The sequence below is a fragment of the Rhinopithecus roxellana genome, chromosome 1 (assembly GCF_007565055.1).
Source record: "Rhinopithecus roxellana isolate Shanxi Qingling chromosome 1, ASM756505v1, whole genome shotgun sequence".
In the NCBI taxonomy this organism is placed as follows: Eukaryota; Metazoa; Chordata; class Mammalia; order Primates; family Cercopithecidae; genus Rhinopithecus; species Rhinopithecus roxellana.
The window spans coordinates 127209186-127227138 of record NC_044549.1 but is presented as its reverse complement, the minus strand read 5'-3'; the positions used below and the strand labels follow the sequence as shown (position 1 = coordinate 127227138).

The 17953-nt window shown below is 43.3% G+C and overlaps 1 protein-coding gene across 1 annotated transcript in view; it reads left to right on the top strand.

The window, feature by feature from the left end:
• The window catches only part of ITGA9 (integrin subunit alpha 9), a 415573-nt gene that overhangs the window by 321378 nt on the left and 76242 nt on the right, over nt 1-17953 (top strand). Inside the window, exons 21-23 of the mRNA XM_030930740.1 lie at nt 9-98; nt 2242-2350; nt 8779-8886. Coding sequence (XP_030786600.1) covers nt 9-98; nt 2242-2350; nt 8779-8886 — 307 coding nt within the window. The remainder of the gene's footprint in view (nt 1-8; nt 99-2241; nt 2351-8778; nt 8887-17953) is intronic.

Genomic DNA, 17953 nt, shown 5'->3' with positions numbered 1-17953 from the left:
CTGCACAGTGGCAACATGGAGCGCTCTGAATCCCTGCATGACAACACCCTCGTGCTGATGGTGCCGCTGATGCACGAGGTGGACACGTCCATCACCGGGTGAGTAGCCTGGTCCTGGGTTGCCACAACACAGGGGTGCCCTCCGGTGGAACACTGTGCTTCTCATATTTGCATGTATAGCCAGCCAGGAGCCAGAGGCTGTGCCACCTCCACTTCCTCCCAGCCTTGAAAAGCAGGATGAAGCTTTAGCTGCAGTAACTCATACCCTCCTCCCTCCTTATTTTCTCCTCTGTCCCACCTACCCACCCACCTGTTAGATAACCTGAGAAGTTTGATGAGGAGTTTAAGCCCCATAATTTCTTTGAACATTCCATATACCTTTATATGCATATATTCCCATCCACCCCAGTCCCTCCAGAATGCCGTATGGTAACAGGCAGCATGGATCCTGGGATTAAAATCTCAGCTGGAAGCTGCTGGGCCAGAGGTTACCACCAGATGTGTCTCCAGTCCTAGCTCACAGGAGGACTGCTTTCTGATTAGCTCCACAGTCAGCGCTGGCTTTGCTTGTTTCTGTTAACTCCCTCTGCAGAGCCAGAGGTGGCTCTTCAGGATGTCTATAATGGTCTGGAATGGGCAGGGAACCATCCCAATAGCCACACCGTCTATCTGGGTGAAGTCCACGGCCATTGAGTGCCGCTGGCATTGTTGGAAAGCAGGACCCTGGGCTGCAGTCTATGGAGACCTGAAACAACCCAGGTCAGTTTTCAGCCAAAGCCCTGGCCTGGAAAAATGAGAACTCAGCTTCTTTCCAGCTTCAGAAAACAGAACGCATACCTCTTTCATAGTGGAAAAAAGATTTACACAATTAGTTTAGATCAGATGAGGACCCACTGAACCCTTGACCTAAATGCAAGCTGAACTTTCTGGAGGTTCACAGTTTCTCATTTTTCGGTTTTCAAGTGCTTGTGGGTCGTAGTCTTGACTAGCAGTGGAAATGTTGATCCCTTGCAGGGAGAGCAATCCCTGCACTAGCCCACACTGCTGGGAGCCAGTGGAATGAGTCTCCAAGCATTCCTGCTCCTGAGCTCTTGGCATTTTTGGTCATGTTTTTTAAACATGAGGCACTGGTGGAATATATTTGCAAATTAGCATATTTTTGCCTCTGTTCACAGCTCTATTTTTAACTGTATCATTTATTTACTTGTCTCATCAAAGGCACAGCAAGAATATACCCAGAACCAAGCCCTATCCTTGGGGACAAAGAGAAAACATTCTCCCCACCATCCCCAGACACTTGATCATGTAATCAGGCCTTAGAGGACCTTGCTGGGAGGTGTTAACAGCCCCTGATGAAGCCATCAGTTAAACAAATGAGTCAACCTCTGATCTCTCCAGGAATCTAAAACAGTTCTTGTCATTTGGTAATGCTGGGAACTCACTACCTTACTAAAATAATGCACTAAACGTTGAAAATGGATGAGTTGTTGTCTATTCGGACTTAGTCTCAAAAATCTTCCGTTGTTGTGTTTAGGTAAGTGAGTGGCCTCCAGCATCTAGAACTCAATATTTGTCTGGGAGTGTCAGTCTGAGCTTTGTTTCTTCTCAGGGATGTGTTCATATAAGCAACATTGAAAGCATTGCTGCAAATTGAGCTTGAATTCTTCTCACCTGTTATGTAGCCTTTGCAATCCAAGGGAAAATGCTGTAAATGAATGGACTCAGCTTTCAAATGCCTAACTTCTAGTCATCTTGGCAGGCTGACAAATTTAAGTTTTTTAAGTGAATTTGTCATAGAGTGGAGTTTAGGATGCCAAATATATAATTCATTTATATTTATTTTTTAAAAGCTTATGATCATCTTCTTCAACCTATAAAGCATTTTTTGAATGACAAAACAGAAAATGTATACTTTTATAATCCAGTTTTTAAAAAATCAAAGCCATGATAATCTTGTCATTTCAGAAAGGTAATCCCAGTGCATATTTCTCCCGTGGCTGGCTCACCCGTGGCAGTTTATTGATGTAACCTAAGATGAGAAGACACTACTATTCATGCTTTATCAGAAAGCATAGCCTGGCTATGTCTGTTCATGGGAGAGAGAAGTAACAGACCCAGCAGGGAAGCACTGGGTACAAGACACTGGATTAAATGGAGACAAATGTGTGCTTCTCAGAATGGCAGTGATCACGGGTGCTTGACTGTGGGTGGGGATGACAGATTTCATGCTTTCCTCTTTCAGAATCATGTCTCCAACCTCCTTTGTATATGGTGAGTCCGTGGATGCAGCCAACTTCATTCAGCTGGATGACCTGGAGTGTCACTTTCAGCCCATCAATATCACCCTTCAGGTACCCACTCCTGGCAACCTCCTCTGTCCCTGGGGCTAAAGGAAGGGCACGTGGGATGTCTCTCCTACAGAGGGCTAGGCTCTTGTCAGGAGAGACCCTTCTGTGGTTGGCTCGTGTGGTGTATGTGTGATCTCTAACCACACACAGAATGAGTCCCTTCCATGCCTGGTACTCTACGGTGCAGACCCCTCTGCTTTTCAAGACTTGGAAGGAAAGGTCCACATTATGAACACCAGTTTTCCCCAAGAAGTCCTTTGCGTGGTGGAGCCTTAGCCAATGTCCTAGCCCAGATGGCCCCATGAGGACCTCTTTCTGTTCTCCATCATTCCCCACCTTCTGGGCAGGGCTGCCTCAGAGGATTTGGATTTGCTTTGTCCCTTCCTCCTGAGATTTTCTTGCCAACTTATCCAGGAGCCTCCTCCTCCCACAGGGGAACAGACTTTTGGAAGGGCAGTTTTGTGAAAGCAGAGCAGTGTGGGCCCCTGTGAGCCCCTCAGGAGGCACGCTGCTCCCTCACTGAGCCGTGGCTGGCTCACCCGGGCACACAGGCATCGTTTCCAGCAAGTCCACTTGGTGTAGACTGTGGACATCGTGAAGGACCCTGTTTCTTCTCTTAGTTGGGGGTCAGCAAACTTTTTCTGAAAAGAGCCATGGGGTAATTTAGGCTTTGTGGACCATTCGGCCTCTGCAGCATCTATTCAACCATACTTCTGTAGTGCAAAGGCAGCCATAGATACCACAGAAACAAAACTTTAGTTCCTTATAGACAATGAAATTTGATTTTCATATAATGTTCATGTCATGAAGTATAGGCCCAAACAAGAAAGGATGTGCTGAAGGTGCCAGAGCTGGGAGAAGCTGGGCTGGGGCCAAGACCTGGCGGCACTGGCTGGACCCTGTGTGGGTGAAGTGAAGGAGATGGGCCCAGCTCACCCATAGGACACTGCAGTCCATATCTCCTCACTCTCTGGTTCTACCTCCCAGAACTCTTCTCTGCCTCTTGCATCCTTCCCCATGGAGAGATGGTTTCCCACTCTGGCATTCACTGCTGTGGCTAAATAACAATTATTTTCTTTCCTTGTGGCCTCTCCTAGGTGGACTTAGGGAATGACAAATAATGACAGGGTGAGGGTCTAGAGAATGTGGCAGTAAAACATTTGTGGGCTCTGACAAACAATGGTCTTCCTCTCTCCAGAGTATTCTCCCAGCAACAGACCCCAAAACCATGATACATAACACATGTCCCCAACTCACAGAGGATGTGCCTTCTGACCAGCTAAGCCTCCGCTGTCACACCCCACTCTTGATTTACAGGGGAAAAAGGGAAGGATGGGGTTAGAGCTTGCTGTTGAGACAGTACAGTGATTGCTGTGAACAGGACCTCTGCATTTCTGAATTGCTTCTCAGTGATTTTATTTTTCTCCTTTGCTTTTCATAATTGGGTATGAAATAGATAAAGACCAGATGGGTTTATTTCATTTTAGTTGTTTATACTCTTTCCTACTCTTGTAGTTTTAGGGGTATCTTGCAATTAAAGATGCAGTTCAGAAAATTATTTAGAAGGGTTCAAGTAATACAGACCATGTAATGAAGAGGATATGAGTGTTGAAAGAAGGAAAAGAAGAACAGGGGTTGCACAGAAGATACCAAATGTTCTTATCACCCTCTGGGAAAAAAAAGAAAGAAAGAAATCTGAGAGTATGCAGTTTATCCTTCCAGTTGTTTCTCTGAAGGTGATTTTTACAGGGAGCTTAAAGTTTGGTATTCAGGCAAATAGTTTTCTTCACATCTGACCTGAAATAGGACTCAGGCTAGAGAATCCAGCCCTGGGGAATAAGTGATTGGCATGTCCTTTAGATAAACTCCTCCATGATCCATTGCCTGAGGAAGTGCACAGCATTCAATCCAGGGTTGAGAGGCTTGGGTCTTGAAAGATTGATAGTGTGTGCCTTTGATTAGAAGGAGATCCTTCTGTGTTAGCAAATCCCACTTTTTCCTTGAGAATTGTCTGACTACTTATTTATTGGTATAATGGTTGTTATTGTGGTTGTCCTGCAGGAAGGTCACTAACCAGGTTGGCAATGACCAGAAGGTGAAAATACTGTGGGAGGCGGCCAGAAATATGGAGAAAATGTTTCTGTATTTCCTTATTCCAGTAATATTGTTCCTGAAGGAGAACATAAGACTTTCCATATGAACAGATTTTTCTGTGCTTTTAAAAATCGGTTATTCAACAAGGTACATAATTGTTTAAAGGCTCCACTGCCATTGCACACAGGAAAAAGGCAGAAATACTAGTCTTGGGCCTGCTTTCTACATTTCATCACAGTTTTTAAACAGAGACACATTAATTCGTCGACAATTGAGAGGCTTTTTTTGGCATCAAAATTTAAAGCATTTCCCCACCTGAAAAACAATGGCCAAAAATAATGCGGATATTGCACATGAACATTTTCAGAGAATCCAATATAAAGACATTTGTTAAAAATAAAGATGGTGATACAAGCTCTCCTGTCCTCCTGGCTCTGATGAGTGAAATAGTATAAATCAGCATCTTTTTCTTCATTGCTTACCCCCATTCATGCTTGAACTGGGATTTCCCAGCCATGCCAGGAGGTTTCTTTTTAATTCTGTGCACTCATGTTTCATTTCAAGTTAGTTATTTCAGCTATGGTCAGATATTCCTTCCTCTTCTATGTCTTCAGGTTGTTTTGTTGAATATTGTTCATTTTTGAATCAGGAGTTGGCAACAACCACTCTTCTGCTCTATCAGTTTTTATCTATTTATTCTTTGAAGCAGAACCAACTATTGCAGAAAACCAAAGACACAGTTTTCTAGGGAAGAGCTGCCTGGAGCTAGATCTTCATACATCCTGTCATGTGTGAAGACCTGGTAAGATTTCTGGCTTTTTGTTGGCTCTGCCCTTCTGACCTCAACTTCAGAGTTGCAGCTTCCCTGGATTCTCTCTCTAGGCCCCAGGCCACCAAGCAGCATGTCATTCCTTCCTCTCTCCTACTCATCCTTTTTAAACATTTAGTTTTAAATTGACAAATAAAACTTATATCTTTTACTCATCTTTTTAAAAATAACATCTTTATTGAGATGTGATTACATGCCTTAAAGTTCACCCATTTAAAGCATACAATTCAATTATTTTAATATGTTTACACAATTGTGAAACCATCATCATCATCTAGTTGTAAAATATTTTTAAAATTTTTTCATTTTAATTTTTGTGGGTATATGGTAGGTGTATATATTTATGGGGTACATGAGGTGTTTTGATACAGGCATGCAGTGCATAATCATCATGTAAAATGGGGGTATCCATCCCTTCAAGAAATCCTTTGTGTTTCAAACAATCCAATTATACTCTCTTAGTTACTTTAAAATGTACTATTAAATTATTATTGATTATAGTCACCATATTGTGCTATCAAATACCAGGTCTTATTCTTTCAATTTTTTAATCCATTAACCATCCCCACCTCCCCCCACCACAGCCATCCCCCTAATACCCTTCCTAGCCTCTGGTTAGCATCCCTCTGCTCTCTATCTCCAGGAGTTCAATTGTTTTGGTTTTGAGTTCAATTGTTGGAGTTCAGTTTTGTTTGATTTTCACAAATAAGAACATGTGATGTTTGTCTTTCTATTCCTGGCTTGTTTCTTTCCTTTTTTTTTTTTTTTTTTTTTGAAACAGTGTCTCACTGTCACTCAGGCTACTGGGGTACAGTGGTGTAGTCTCGGCTCATTGCAGCCTCAACCTCCTGGGCTCAAGCAATCCTCCCACCTCAGCCTCCTGAGTAGCTGGGACTAAAAGGACACACCACCACACCTGGCTAATGTTTTAGATATGGGGTTTCGCCACATTGCCCAGCTGGTCTCGAACTCCTGGCCTCAAGCAATCTGCCTGCCTCAGCCTCCCAAGGCGAATTTCACTTGGCATAATGACCTCCAGTTCCATCCTTGTTGTTGCAAAATTTTAGAACATTTTGATCCCCCCCCAAAAGAAATTCCAGCCTTTTGAACAGAACCACCATCTTCCAGTAATTTGCCAAAATGTCGCACACAAAGGGAAAGAGGAGAGGCACCTGATATATATTCTCTAGGCTTTTTAGAAAACATGGAGTTGTTTCTTTGGCTGCGTGTATGCGAATCTATAAGGTGATATTGTAGACATTAAGGGAATGGGTGCTGTTCAAAAAGGAATGCTCTGCAAGTATTACCATGGCTAAACTGAAAGAGTCTACAGTGTTACCCAGCATACTGTTGGCATTGTTGTAAACACAAGTTAAGGGCAAGATTCTTGCCAAGAGAATTAATGTGCATATTGAGCACATTAAGCACTCTAAGAGCCAAGATCGCTTCCTGAAATGCGTGAAGGAAAATGATCAGAAAAAGAAGGAAGCTGGCCGGGCACAGTAGCTCACGTCTGTAATCCCATCACTTTGGGAGGCCTATGCAGGCGGATCACCTGAGGTCAGGAGTTCAAGACCAACCTGGCCAACATGGTGAAACCCCATCCCTACTAAAATACAAAAATTAGCCGGGCATGGTAGCAGGCGCCTATAATCCCAGCTACTCAGGAGGCTGAGGCACGGAGAATTGCCTGAACCTAGGAGGCAGAAGTTGCAGTGAACCAAGATCAGGCCACTGCAGTCCAGCCTGGGCAACAGAGCAAGACTCTGTCTTGGAAAAAAAAAAAAGAAGGAAGCCAAAGAGAAAGATACCTTGGTCCAACTGAAGCGCAAGCCTGCACCACCCAGAGAAGCACACTTTGTGAGAACCAATGGAAAGGAGCCTGAACTGCTGGAACCTATTCCCTACGAATTCATGGCATAATAGGTGTTAAAAAAATGAAAGACCTCTGGACTGTAAAAAAAAGAAGAAGAAGAAGAAGAAGAAAAAGAAATTCCAAACCCATTGACATAGCTTCTTGTATTAATTTCCTGTTGCTGCTATAAAAAAAACTACAATATTTGTGGCTTAAAACATCACAAATTTATTATCTTATAGTTCTGAAGAAAAGTCCAAAATGGGCCTTGCCAGGCCCAAAAGTGTTGGGGCCAGTGTTCTTGCCAGAAGCACCAGGGGAAAATCTACTTCATGCCTTTTCCAGCCTCTAAGGGCTGCCTGCATTCTTTGGCTCATGGCCCCCTTCCATCTTCAAAGCCAGCAATGGCTGGTCAAGTCTTAGGATCTCTTTCTGATCTGACTTCTGCCTCTTCCCTATATAATGACCCTTGTGAGTACAATATGCTTACCTGGATAATCCAAGATAACCTCTTTATTTTAAGGTCACCTGATTAGCAACCTTAATTCCCCCTGGCCACATAACATTCACAGGTTCCACAGATGAGAACATGGACATCTTTGGGGGGCGCTGTCATTGCTGTCTGTCCTACTCCCTATTCTTCCTGCTCCCCAGTCCTAGGCAACCACTAATCTACTTTCTGTCTCTAGAGATCTACTCACCTTTTTTATTCCTCTGCATATTCTGTTTCTTCCTCAAGTTTCATGTTCAGCTTTTTTCTCCCTCTTTGCTCTTTTTGGTCTCTATGACCTCCATCTTTTTCCTCATCTCTCAGGAAATGATTGACTTCTGAAGACAGAAAATGGAGAAATGCTAGTTAAGACAAGAGAGACAAAGCTTTATAGAACCAAATGCTGAGACAGAGGGGAGACAGAAGAGAGGTGCAGTTGTGCAAGGGATGAGCTGCAGATTGCCTGGAAACCAAATCAGCTGGCTAGTGTAGTAAAAACAGCTCTCTCTGTATATTCAATCACTTGGTTTTGGGATGACCCACTTGGTCTTTAAGGGCCTCAGTTACCTCAAACTGGCAAAGGAAAGAGGTTGGACCAGATCAGTGTGTCTCAAGGGGTGGTTCCTGGACCAGCAACGTCAGCATCTCCTGGGACCATGTTATAAATGTGAATCTGCCAGCCCCACCCTAGACCTACTGAGTCAGAAACTCTGGGCATGACCCCCACTCCATACCCCCTGCAACCAATGTGTGTTTTAACAAGTCCCTCAGATGATTCTGATGTTATGCTAATGTTTGAGAACCACTGGACTAGATTATGATGTCTGAGTTTTCACCAAGTGTAATAGTCTATGAGTAAATTCCTATGCGTGTAAAAAGAAAAATAATTTTTAGCAGGAAGAAGACAGTAAAATGTTGAAAGGGAATATGGTAATTTCAAAGTTTGGGATTTTTAGATACATATTAGAAGTGTTTCTATTTTGTTTAAATTTCCTGTCTGAAATTTTCAGTAGTTCACTTTATTTCAAGTCGTGACCTTCTAGATCCGAACCTTAGAGTTTCTGTATGTGATTTCAGAGAATCTTAGAATGTATATTGCATGACAGGAAATGGAGGTCTGCTGTTTTCCACTGAGACTTGCTGTGTGTGTTCCACACCCACAGGTCTACAACACTGGCCCGAGCACCCTTCCAGGGTCATCTGTCAGCATCTCTTTCCCTAATCGACTCTCATCTGGTGGTGCAGAGATATTTCACGTCCAGGAAATGGTGGTGAGTTCTCCATTTGTTTTCACTATTGCTTTCAGCTTTGAGCCAGCCCATTTAAATTTTGTATTCCACCCTACCCTGACATCCACCCCGAAGGCTCAGAAAATTTAACCCATTCTATCCTTTGGAGACGTATCTGGAGAGGCCAGGGGACGTGTGATACCTGAATTTCTACATTGAGACTGTTTGGTTAATGCCATAAGAAGACCTCTTTGGGGGCGGGGAAGGGTTGATTACGAACCATCTCCTGGGATGGACTTTGCTGGCTCTGGGAACCCCCAGCAGCTGTCTGCTGTTGCATATGTCTGAATGCACTTTGCTGAGTGCATTTTGCACAGGGAAAATGCCTTCAGTCCATGTTGAGAAGCTCGTGAAAGCATTGCTCTCTATAGAGGCACGTGGAGGACATTCAGCCAAAGGGACAGTTTCTCCATAGATAGCTTGAAAATCGGGGCAGCAAGGCCCATAGCAGGTGACACATCTGAGCCCAGAGTTGAAGAGGACACAGCCCACAGGGTGGAGGTTCAGAAAATATTGTGTGATGGTGACAATAGTTTCTGGCATTGCTGCCCTCTAGGTCATGTGGGCTGAAAACCAGTTGCATGTGAATGTTGAATGTGGAACAGGTCAATCCTCCCGAGATGCCGACTCAGTTGTTAATATGCCTCATGATGTTCCATTCCGGTTCCACAGCATCCCCTTGTCTGTGGGCTCTGCTGACCCAGCAGAAGAAGCCGCCAGTGTTATGTACCTATGAGGTACTGTGGTTGGAACTCAGCATGAGGTGAACAAACCACACAGGCTCCTGGCTACCCTCTTAAATATTATTAGCCATACTGACCACGCCACCGTTTCCCCAGCAGCTAGGAGTGTTCTCTTCCTCAAGCATGCTTTCTGAGTTGTTCACATGAACATCTGCAGTGTTGCAGAGGGACTTTTTTTTCCTATGGGCAAAATCATCTATTGACCAAAGCAAGACATTTAAGTCACTCAGATTCTGAAGGTACCCCAAAACCAAGGAGACCCCTTTTCCTCTTAACTGATCATCGAGTCAAGGAAAAGCCACTGGAAGGGATTTTGGCTTACACTAACAAATAGCTGACTTGCATGGAAGGCATTAGAAGTGGTTTCCTGAAGACCTGGAGAACTGCCTGGCTATCGGTCTGGCTGAGTGGACCCTCAGATACCTAAGTGGTGTGAGCTGGCTGCACTCTGTTCTTTGGGCCTGAGAAACAAATCCTTTGGATTTTCAAAACTATATTTAGAATTTTCATAAAGTCTGTAACAGAATTCCTAGGATGGCCAAGTCTCCATCTGGATAGCCCAGCCTGTGATCAAAGGCTGTGGGCATCTTCATGGTATGGAAAGGTAAATTCACTGGCACATCTCACTAAGCAAGTAGGAAAGCTCTCTGTGTTCTTATAAACGATCACCACTGAGTCCAGAATGACAACAAGAGTAGAAACATAAAAGCAAGTGCATGAGGTGCTGTAGTGAAGAGGCAAGAGTCCCCAGATACTTGTTTTTCAGTATCTGGGGCTGGCACACCCTCTGCCTTCAAGCCCTCAGCGAGGGCCTCCTGTGGCTCCTTCCCTTGCTCAGCAGGGCCTGAGAATGCTCACTGGGTCAGGTGTGACTCAGAGCTCGTGATAGTTTCCACTTTGGCCTTCTGGGACTTTGAATGGAGCAGGGCTTTCATTCTGGGGATTTGGGTGGCTTGGTGCAAGTGAAATTCAGTCCTATTAGGAGAAACCAGCACTCATTCTCTGTACTGCAGTAGGAGGTGACCCTTTGGCCTGGTGGCATTCCCTCCCCACCCCCACTCTCAGCCACCACCACTCCCCAGCCTCCAACAGGCTACCGAACAGCTGGGCACCAGCTGGACATATTAAGCTGACTGAAGCAGAAACAGATTATAGGCATGGAGGGAAGGCTCATCTGTCATTCCTTTCCACACCCTTGGGACCCTTATATTGTTTCTCCCTCTTTAACAGTGCCCTTGGTGTCTGTATTGCCTGTGATTATCATCCATAGAGCATACTGAGGGTAGGCTTACTGGCCCTGTGGGCTCTGGGCTGTCACCCTACCTATGGACCCACGTGTGGCACAGTTTTTTGACTGTTGGTTCAGAATTCATTTAGAAGTCTTGGGCTGCTTCTGGGGTCCCTGGGCAGGACCAACCTGCCTCTAGCTTTCATCAGAGAGTCTTTTGTGTTTGCCCAAAGGATTTCTTGAGGTCCAGCTGTCTGTAAGTGGAGAGTGTCTGGCTTATATATGCGAGGTTTTTATGGGGAGCCTAATGAAGTGTAACCACTCCAAACTCCCAGCCTTGGCTCATGATCTTCTTTCCTTGTAGCAAATGTCTCTGAGCCCCTCTGCTGTGCTTGTATTTAACTTAAAAACAGAGCCACAGTGGTGGCCTGAGGAAAGACTATCAATTTCCACTGCTTCCCACCCACTGGGGTTGTGTGGACCCTACTCTGACTTCCCACAGCACAGAAAAAAAAGGAAACAGATCACTGTGGACCTAGTGTCTGTCCATCAGGAAGCCAGATTGTAATGATCATGAAAATAATAGAGGGGAAGAGTGACAGACCTTTCTAGTTTATCTAAAATAGCAAAATTACCAATAACAAATCATTCTTGATTTGTTCACAAACACTGACTCAGCAAGCACCTATTACATGCCAGGCTCCAAGAAGAGGAATAAGTCCCACATCTGCCCCAGAACTTACTGTCTTGCAGGAAACAGATACATAAAATACCATTGTAATACCATATAACAAATGCAATAACGGAGGCATGCCCAGGCCCAAGGATGCTACAAAGGTTCAGTGCTTCACAAAGGAAGCTCTTCAAGTCAGGGCTTAGAGGATGTGGAGTTCACCAAGAGAACAGGTGAAGAGGAAAACATTCCAGATAGAGGAACAGTCACCATGTGTGAGTGTATGATGAGTATCTGCTGTGTTGGGAGCTACACCTAGTTCTCCATTCTGTTTGCCTCGCTCTTATACAAATATGCAAGAGTAGGTACTCTGTGTGCTTTCTGCAGATGTACAGCAGATAGATATTTTGGCAGAATGACAGAGAGTACTAAACCACAGTCATTTCCTCTGACAGTTTGTAAATTAATCACTCCTCTTGGGTACATTGTGTGTGTGCTGTAGACCTGAACCTTCCTATCTGCTGACTTAAGCATGGAGAAGGCCAAGCTCCCTGTTTGATACTAGAGTCTAACTATATGTCATGGACATTGTCAGCAAACCACCCTTGGCCTGCTGCAATGACCAGTAGCTATTGACCTCCCTAGCTTACTTTTTTCCTTCTATTGGACAGTCATTCTAAAAAACTCACCTGATTTCCAGGAATAAAATAGAGTGAGCCAGACAGCTTGTGGGAAGCAGGCTGTGGCCACTTGCTCCTTAGAGATTTCGTTTTGAAGTGAAGATATATCTTCTTCTCAGTTTTTCAGAACTGACTTGAAAAATTGAACCGCTTCACTTTATTGCCATTCTTCTGCAGAGGCAAGCCATGTAGCATAACCCCTGAGCGCAGGTCTAAGATTGCATCAAGATAATACATCTGTCACAAGCTTCATGGCTCATGAAGGGAAGAGGGTAGTAGTCTTTCCAAAGTTAAGTTTGACTCACAATGCCTGAAAGTTCAAGGGAAGAGATGAGAGCTTTATCTCACACTGCAAGCTTCACTTGATGGAGCTAAAACCCGGTATCTGTGAGCGGCTTTCTCACACTGGAGGAAAAGGCTTTGGGATTTGGCTCTTGTTAATATGCAAAAAGGGAAAAAGTCAGAAATGATAGCTAACAGGGAGTGAAGGGCTAGAACTTTTATTCCAGGTGAAAGTACTGGGTTTTTCAAAGAACTCTAGTGTTAGTCTAGAAGAGGTATAAAATAAATGTCATACCATTCTTTCCTCCTCCTGTAAAACCAATTGAAAATATTGGCCTCTCTGGCTTGTTCTGTTCTTGCTATGGGGCAGTGATTCTAAAGAACTGACCTCATTTCCAGGAGGTAAAATTGTAGAGATGAATGATAATTTTCTAAGGGGTTACATCAATGTCTTTGCCATAGGGTACCATTAGGATATTGATTTCAATATGACATGAATACGAGCATCTGTTAGAATATTCCAGGTCGGTGCCAGGACTCATATTTTAGTAAACTATAAAACTGTCCCTCCCCATGCACGTACACTAGACAGGGCTACCCAGGATGTACGATGGGTATCCCACAATGAGTCAGTTGATGTGGGAACTTCAATTAATTTATAGTGGGGCTGTTCATATCCCTATGAAGAAAATATGCACCTGATATGTCATTGACCATAACAGGAGCTTAAAATTAGACATAAATAGAGGAATGAATTGCTTTCCCCAAGGATGACCTGGAGGAGCTTCCTAAGTTGGGGCCATCAAATCAGTCGATATAATCCAAGGCTAAAGAGGGAAGAAAGTACTCCTGAATAACTGACCCCCCCTCAAAAAATGAATACCATTTATTGCTGTCCCAAGGCTTTAATAGCCTTTTTCATGTGCTGTCAAATTTAATCCTTATGGCAGGTAAGGTCATTATCCCAAGTTGAGGAACCAAGCCTCAAAGATTTGCCCAACCTGACACAGCTGCTAAAAAATAGAGCTGGGTTTGTAACCAGGTCTGTCTGACTCCAAGGTTCATGTGCTTCCCATTGTGCTGAATTGCACACTGCTCCTGAAAATGCTGCCCACTACCTAATCACCAGAAGCAGGCTCAGTCGATAGGACAGACAGATGATGAGTAGACCTCCAAGAATCACCCACCAGAGGAGGAGCATCAACCAGGGTGGAGAGGCAGCAACTGCAATCAAAACGACCAATACCAGAGGGTGCAGTAACAAGGCCAACAGAAGGCTTCTCAATAAGCAAGACTGATGTCTTCAGAGCAATGCAAAAAGACAGTGTTTCCATGAAACAGAATAAACTGGAGATTTGTAAATTCAAAATTTTGATCATTCAAATGAAACCTCAGTATGAGCCATATAGTAGAATAAATATAAAAGAATAAAGTAATGGGTTAGAAACTTGGATTTTCTGGGAATGTATTGCAAGAAGAACAAAAAAGCCAGTTAAACTTATTCCTTTTCTAAATAGCAATCTGGAATGAAAATATCAGATGATCATAATATAAGAGTTAGAAGTCAAGAGAGATGGAAATGAAAGCAAGTCAAGATTCTTGTCTTGGTGGGACAAGTTTATGTACCAGTTAACTCAAGGCTTTTATAAAATAAATATTTAAATATGTAAAATTTTAAGGGCAACAAAAAACAATTGAAGACATCCAAACCACGAAAGAAGAAGAATTTAAAACATAATAAAATTCAAAACAATCCAAAAGGAAAGAATTTATGAAGAAAAAAAATATGTATAATAAGATGGAAGTAATTAACCTAATATTCAATAATCAAAATAATAATGAATGGATTAAATGCCCTAGTGAAAGACACTCTCAGATTAGAATTTTAAAAATCCAAGCACCAAATAACTTGTAAGAAATACACCTTCGAAGTTACCCAGAATGTAAGGCATTCAAAAAAAAAAAAAGGGGCAAATGTGCAAATGTTAACCCAAAGAAATCAAGTATAGCAATATTAACAGCAAATGAAGTATAATTAAAGTCCAAAACCCACAAACATTAAACAGGGCAAAAGAAAATATATTTCAGAGTGTTAAAGATTTAGTCCACTAAGAATTTGTAACATAAATGAAATTTTATGTAACCAACGACATAGCTTTAAACATAGAAAGACACAGAAACACCAAAAGAAACCGACACATTCACAGTCATTGCAAGAAAATTTATTGCTTTCCCCTCAAAAATCATCACACAAGTAGGAGTAAAATAATGAGTATTTGAATAATGCAACTAGAGTTGTGATCATTTATATAGAGACCAAGATGGAATGAGTCAGAATGTCTGATTTTCATTACTACTCCCTTGTTTACCAGCTATGACAACCTTGAGGAAGTTACCTAAACTCCCCAATCTTATTTTCCTCGTCTGTAAAATGAGCTAATAGTAGTGCCTATCTCACATTGTAAGGACTGAAGAAACGGATTTATATGGAGTAATTAACAGAGATCCTAACAGAAGGGAATGCACATTCTTTTCAGATGTGAACATTTACAAATTATTCAATGTACAACAACACAAAAATAAGTATCAATAGAATTCTAAAAGTCAAAGCAATAGAAGCCACAGTCTCTGACCACAATGCAATAAACTTGGAAGCTAAAAACAAAAGGTTAGGCAAGCAAACAACCGAAAACAAATCCACTTGGGAAGTTTTAAACACCATTTAAATGAAATTTTTAGATAAAAAAGAAATCAAAGTTGAAGGGACAAACAAATTAGAAGTGAACGACAGTGAACAGTTGTTCATGTCAAAACCAATGGGATTTAGCCAAACCAGCACAGAGGAAAATGCCACTACTTACCTCTGGAAAAGAGGGGAGACTGAAAATAAGTGAACTAAATTGACAACATAAAAGCTAGACAAGGGACAATGAAATAAACCCAACTCGAAGAACGTAAATTGAAGGTATTATTAAAGACAAAGCAGGGCTTCCCGGGGGTGGAGCAAGATGGCCGAATAGGAACAGCTCCAGTCTCCAACTCCCAGTGCGAGCGACACAGAAGACCAGTGATCTCTGCATTTTCAACTGAGGTACTGGGGTCATCTCACTAGGGAGTGCTGGACAATCGGTACTGGTCAGCTGCTGCAGCCCGACCAGCGAGAGCTGAAGAAGGGCGAGGAATCGCCTCACCTGGGAAGCGCAAGGGGGAAGGGAATCGCTTTTCCTAGCCAGGGGAACTGAGACACACAACACCTGGAAAATCGGGTGACTCCCACCCCAATACTGTGCTTTAAGCAAACGGGCACACCAGAAGAATATATCCCACACCTGGCCAGGAGGGTCCCACGCCCACGGAGCCTCCCTCATTGCTAACACAGCAGTCTGCGATCCAACCGCAAGGCAGTAGCGAGGCTGGGGGAGGGGCGCCCGCCATTGCTGAGGCTTAAGTAGGTAAACAGAGGCGCTGGGAAGCTCGAACTGGGTGGAGCTCACAGCAGCTCAAGGAAACCTGCCTGTCTCTGTAGACTCCACCTCTGGGGAGAGGGCACAGTTAACAACAACAACAACAAAAGCAGCAGGAACCTCTGCAGACGGAAACGACTCTGTCTGACAGCTTTGAAGAGAGCAGTGGATCTCCCAACACGGAGGTTGAGATCTGAGAAGGGACAGACTGCCTGCTCAAGTGGGTCCCTGACCCCTGAGTAGCCTAACTGGGAGACATCCCCCACTAGGGGCAGTCTGACACCCCACACCTCACAGGGTGGAGTACAGCCCTAAGAGGAAGCTTCCAAAGTAAGAATCAGACAGGTACACTCGCTGTTCAGCAATATTCTATCTTCTGCAACCTCTGCTGCTGATACCCAGGCAAACAGGGTCTGGAGTGGCCCTCAAGCAATCTCCAACAGACCTACAGCTGAGGGTCCTGACTGTTAGAAGGAAAACTATCAAACAGGAAGGACACCTATACCAAAACCCCATCAGTACGTCACCATCATCAAAGACCAGAGGCAGATAAAACCACAAAGATGGGGAAAAAGCAGGGCAGAAAAGCTGGAAATTCAAAAAATAAGAGCGCATCTCCCCGTGCAAAGGAGCGCAGCCCATCGCCAGCAACAGATCAAAGCTGGTCAGGGAATGACTTTGACGAGATGAGAGAAGAAGGCTTCAGTCCATCAAACTTCTCAGAGCTAAAGGAGGAATTACGTACCCAGCGCAAAGAAACTAAAAATCTTGAAAAAAGAGTGGAAGAATTGACAGCTAGACTAATTAATGCAGAGAAGGTCATAAACGAAATGACAGAGATGAAAACCATGACACGAGAAATACGTGACAAATGCACAAGCTTCAGTAACCGACTCGATCAACTGGAAGAAAGACTATCAGCGATTGAGGATCAAATGAATGAAATGAAGTGAGAAGAGAAACCGAAAGAAAAAAGAAGAAAAAGAAATGAACAAAGCCTGCAAGAAGTATGGGATTATGTAAAAAGACCAAATCTACGTCTGATTGGGGTGCCTGAAAGTGAGGGGGAAAATGGAACCAAGTTGGAAAACACTCTTCAGGATATCATCCAGGAGAACTTCCCCAACCTAGTAGGGCAGGCCAACATTCAAATTCAGGAAATACAGAGAACGCCACAAAGATACTCCTCCAGAAGAGCAACTCCAAGACACATAATTGCCAGATTCACCAAAGTTGAAATGAAGGAAAGAATCTTAAGGGCAGCCAGAGAGAAAGGTCGGGTTACCCACAAAGGGAAGCCCATCAGACTAACAGCAGATCTCTTGGCAGAAACTCTCCAAGCCAGAAGAGAGTGGGGGCCAATATTCAACATTCTTAAAGAAAAGAATTTTAAACCCAGAATTTCATATCCAGCCAAACTAAGTTTCATAAGTGAAGAAGAAATAAAATCCTTTACAGATAAGGAAATGCTTAGAGATTTTGTCACTACCAGGCCTGCCTTACAAGAGACCCTGAAGGAAGCCCTAAACATGGAAAGGAACAACCGGTACCAGCCATTGCAAAAACATGCCAAAATGTAAAGACCATCGAGGCTAGGAAGAAACTGCATCAACTAACGAGCAAAATAACCAGTTAATATCATAATGGCAGGATCAAGTTCACACATAACAATATTAACCTTAAATGTAAATGGACTAAATGCTCCAATTAAAAGACACAGACTGGCAAACTGGATAAAGAGTCAAGACCCATCAGTCTGCTGTATTCAGGAGACCCATCTCACATGCAGAGACATACATAGGCTCAAAATAAAGGGATGGAGGAAGATCTACCAAGCAAATGGAGAACAAAAAAAAGCAAGGGTTACAATCCTAGTCTCTGATAAAACAGACTTTAAACCATCAAAGATCAAAAGAGACAAAGAAGGCCATTACATAATGGTAAAGGGATCAATTCAACAGGAAGAGCTAACTATCCTA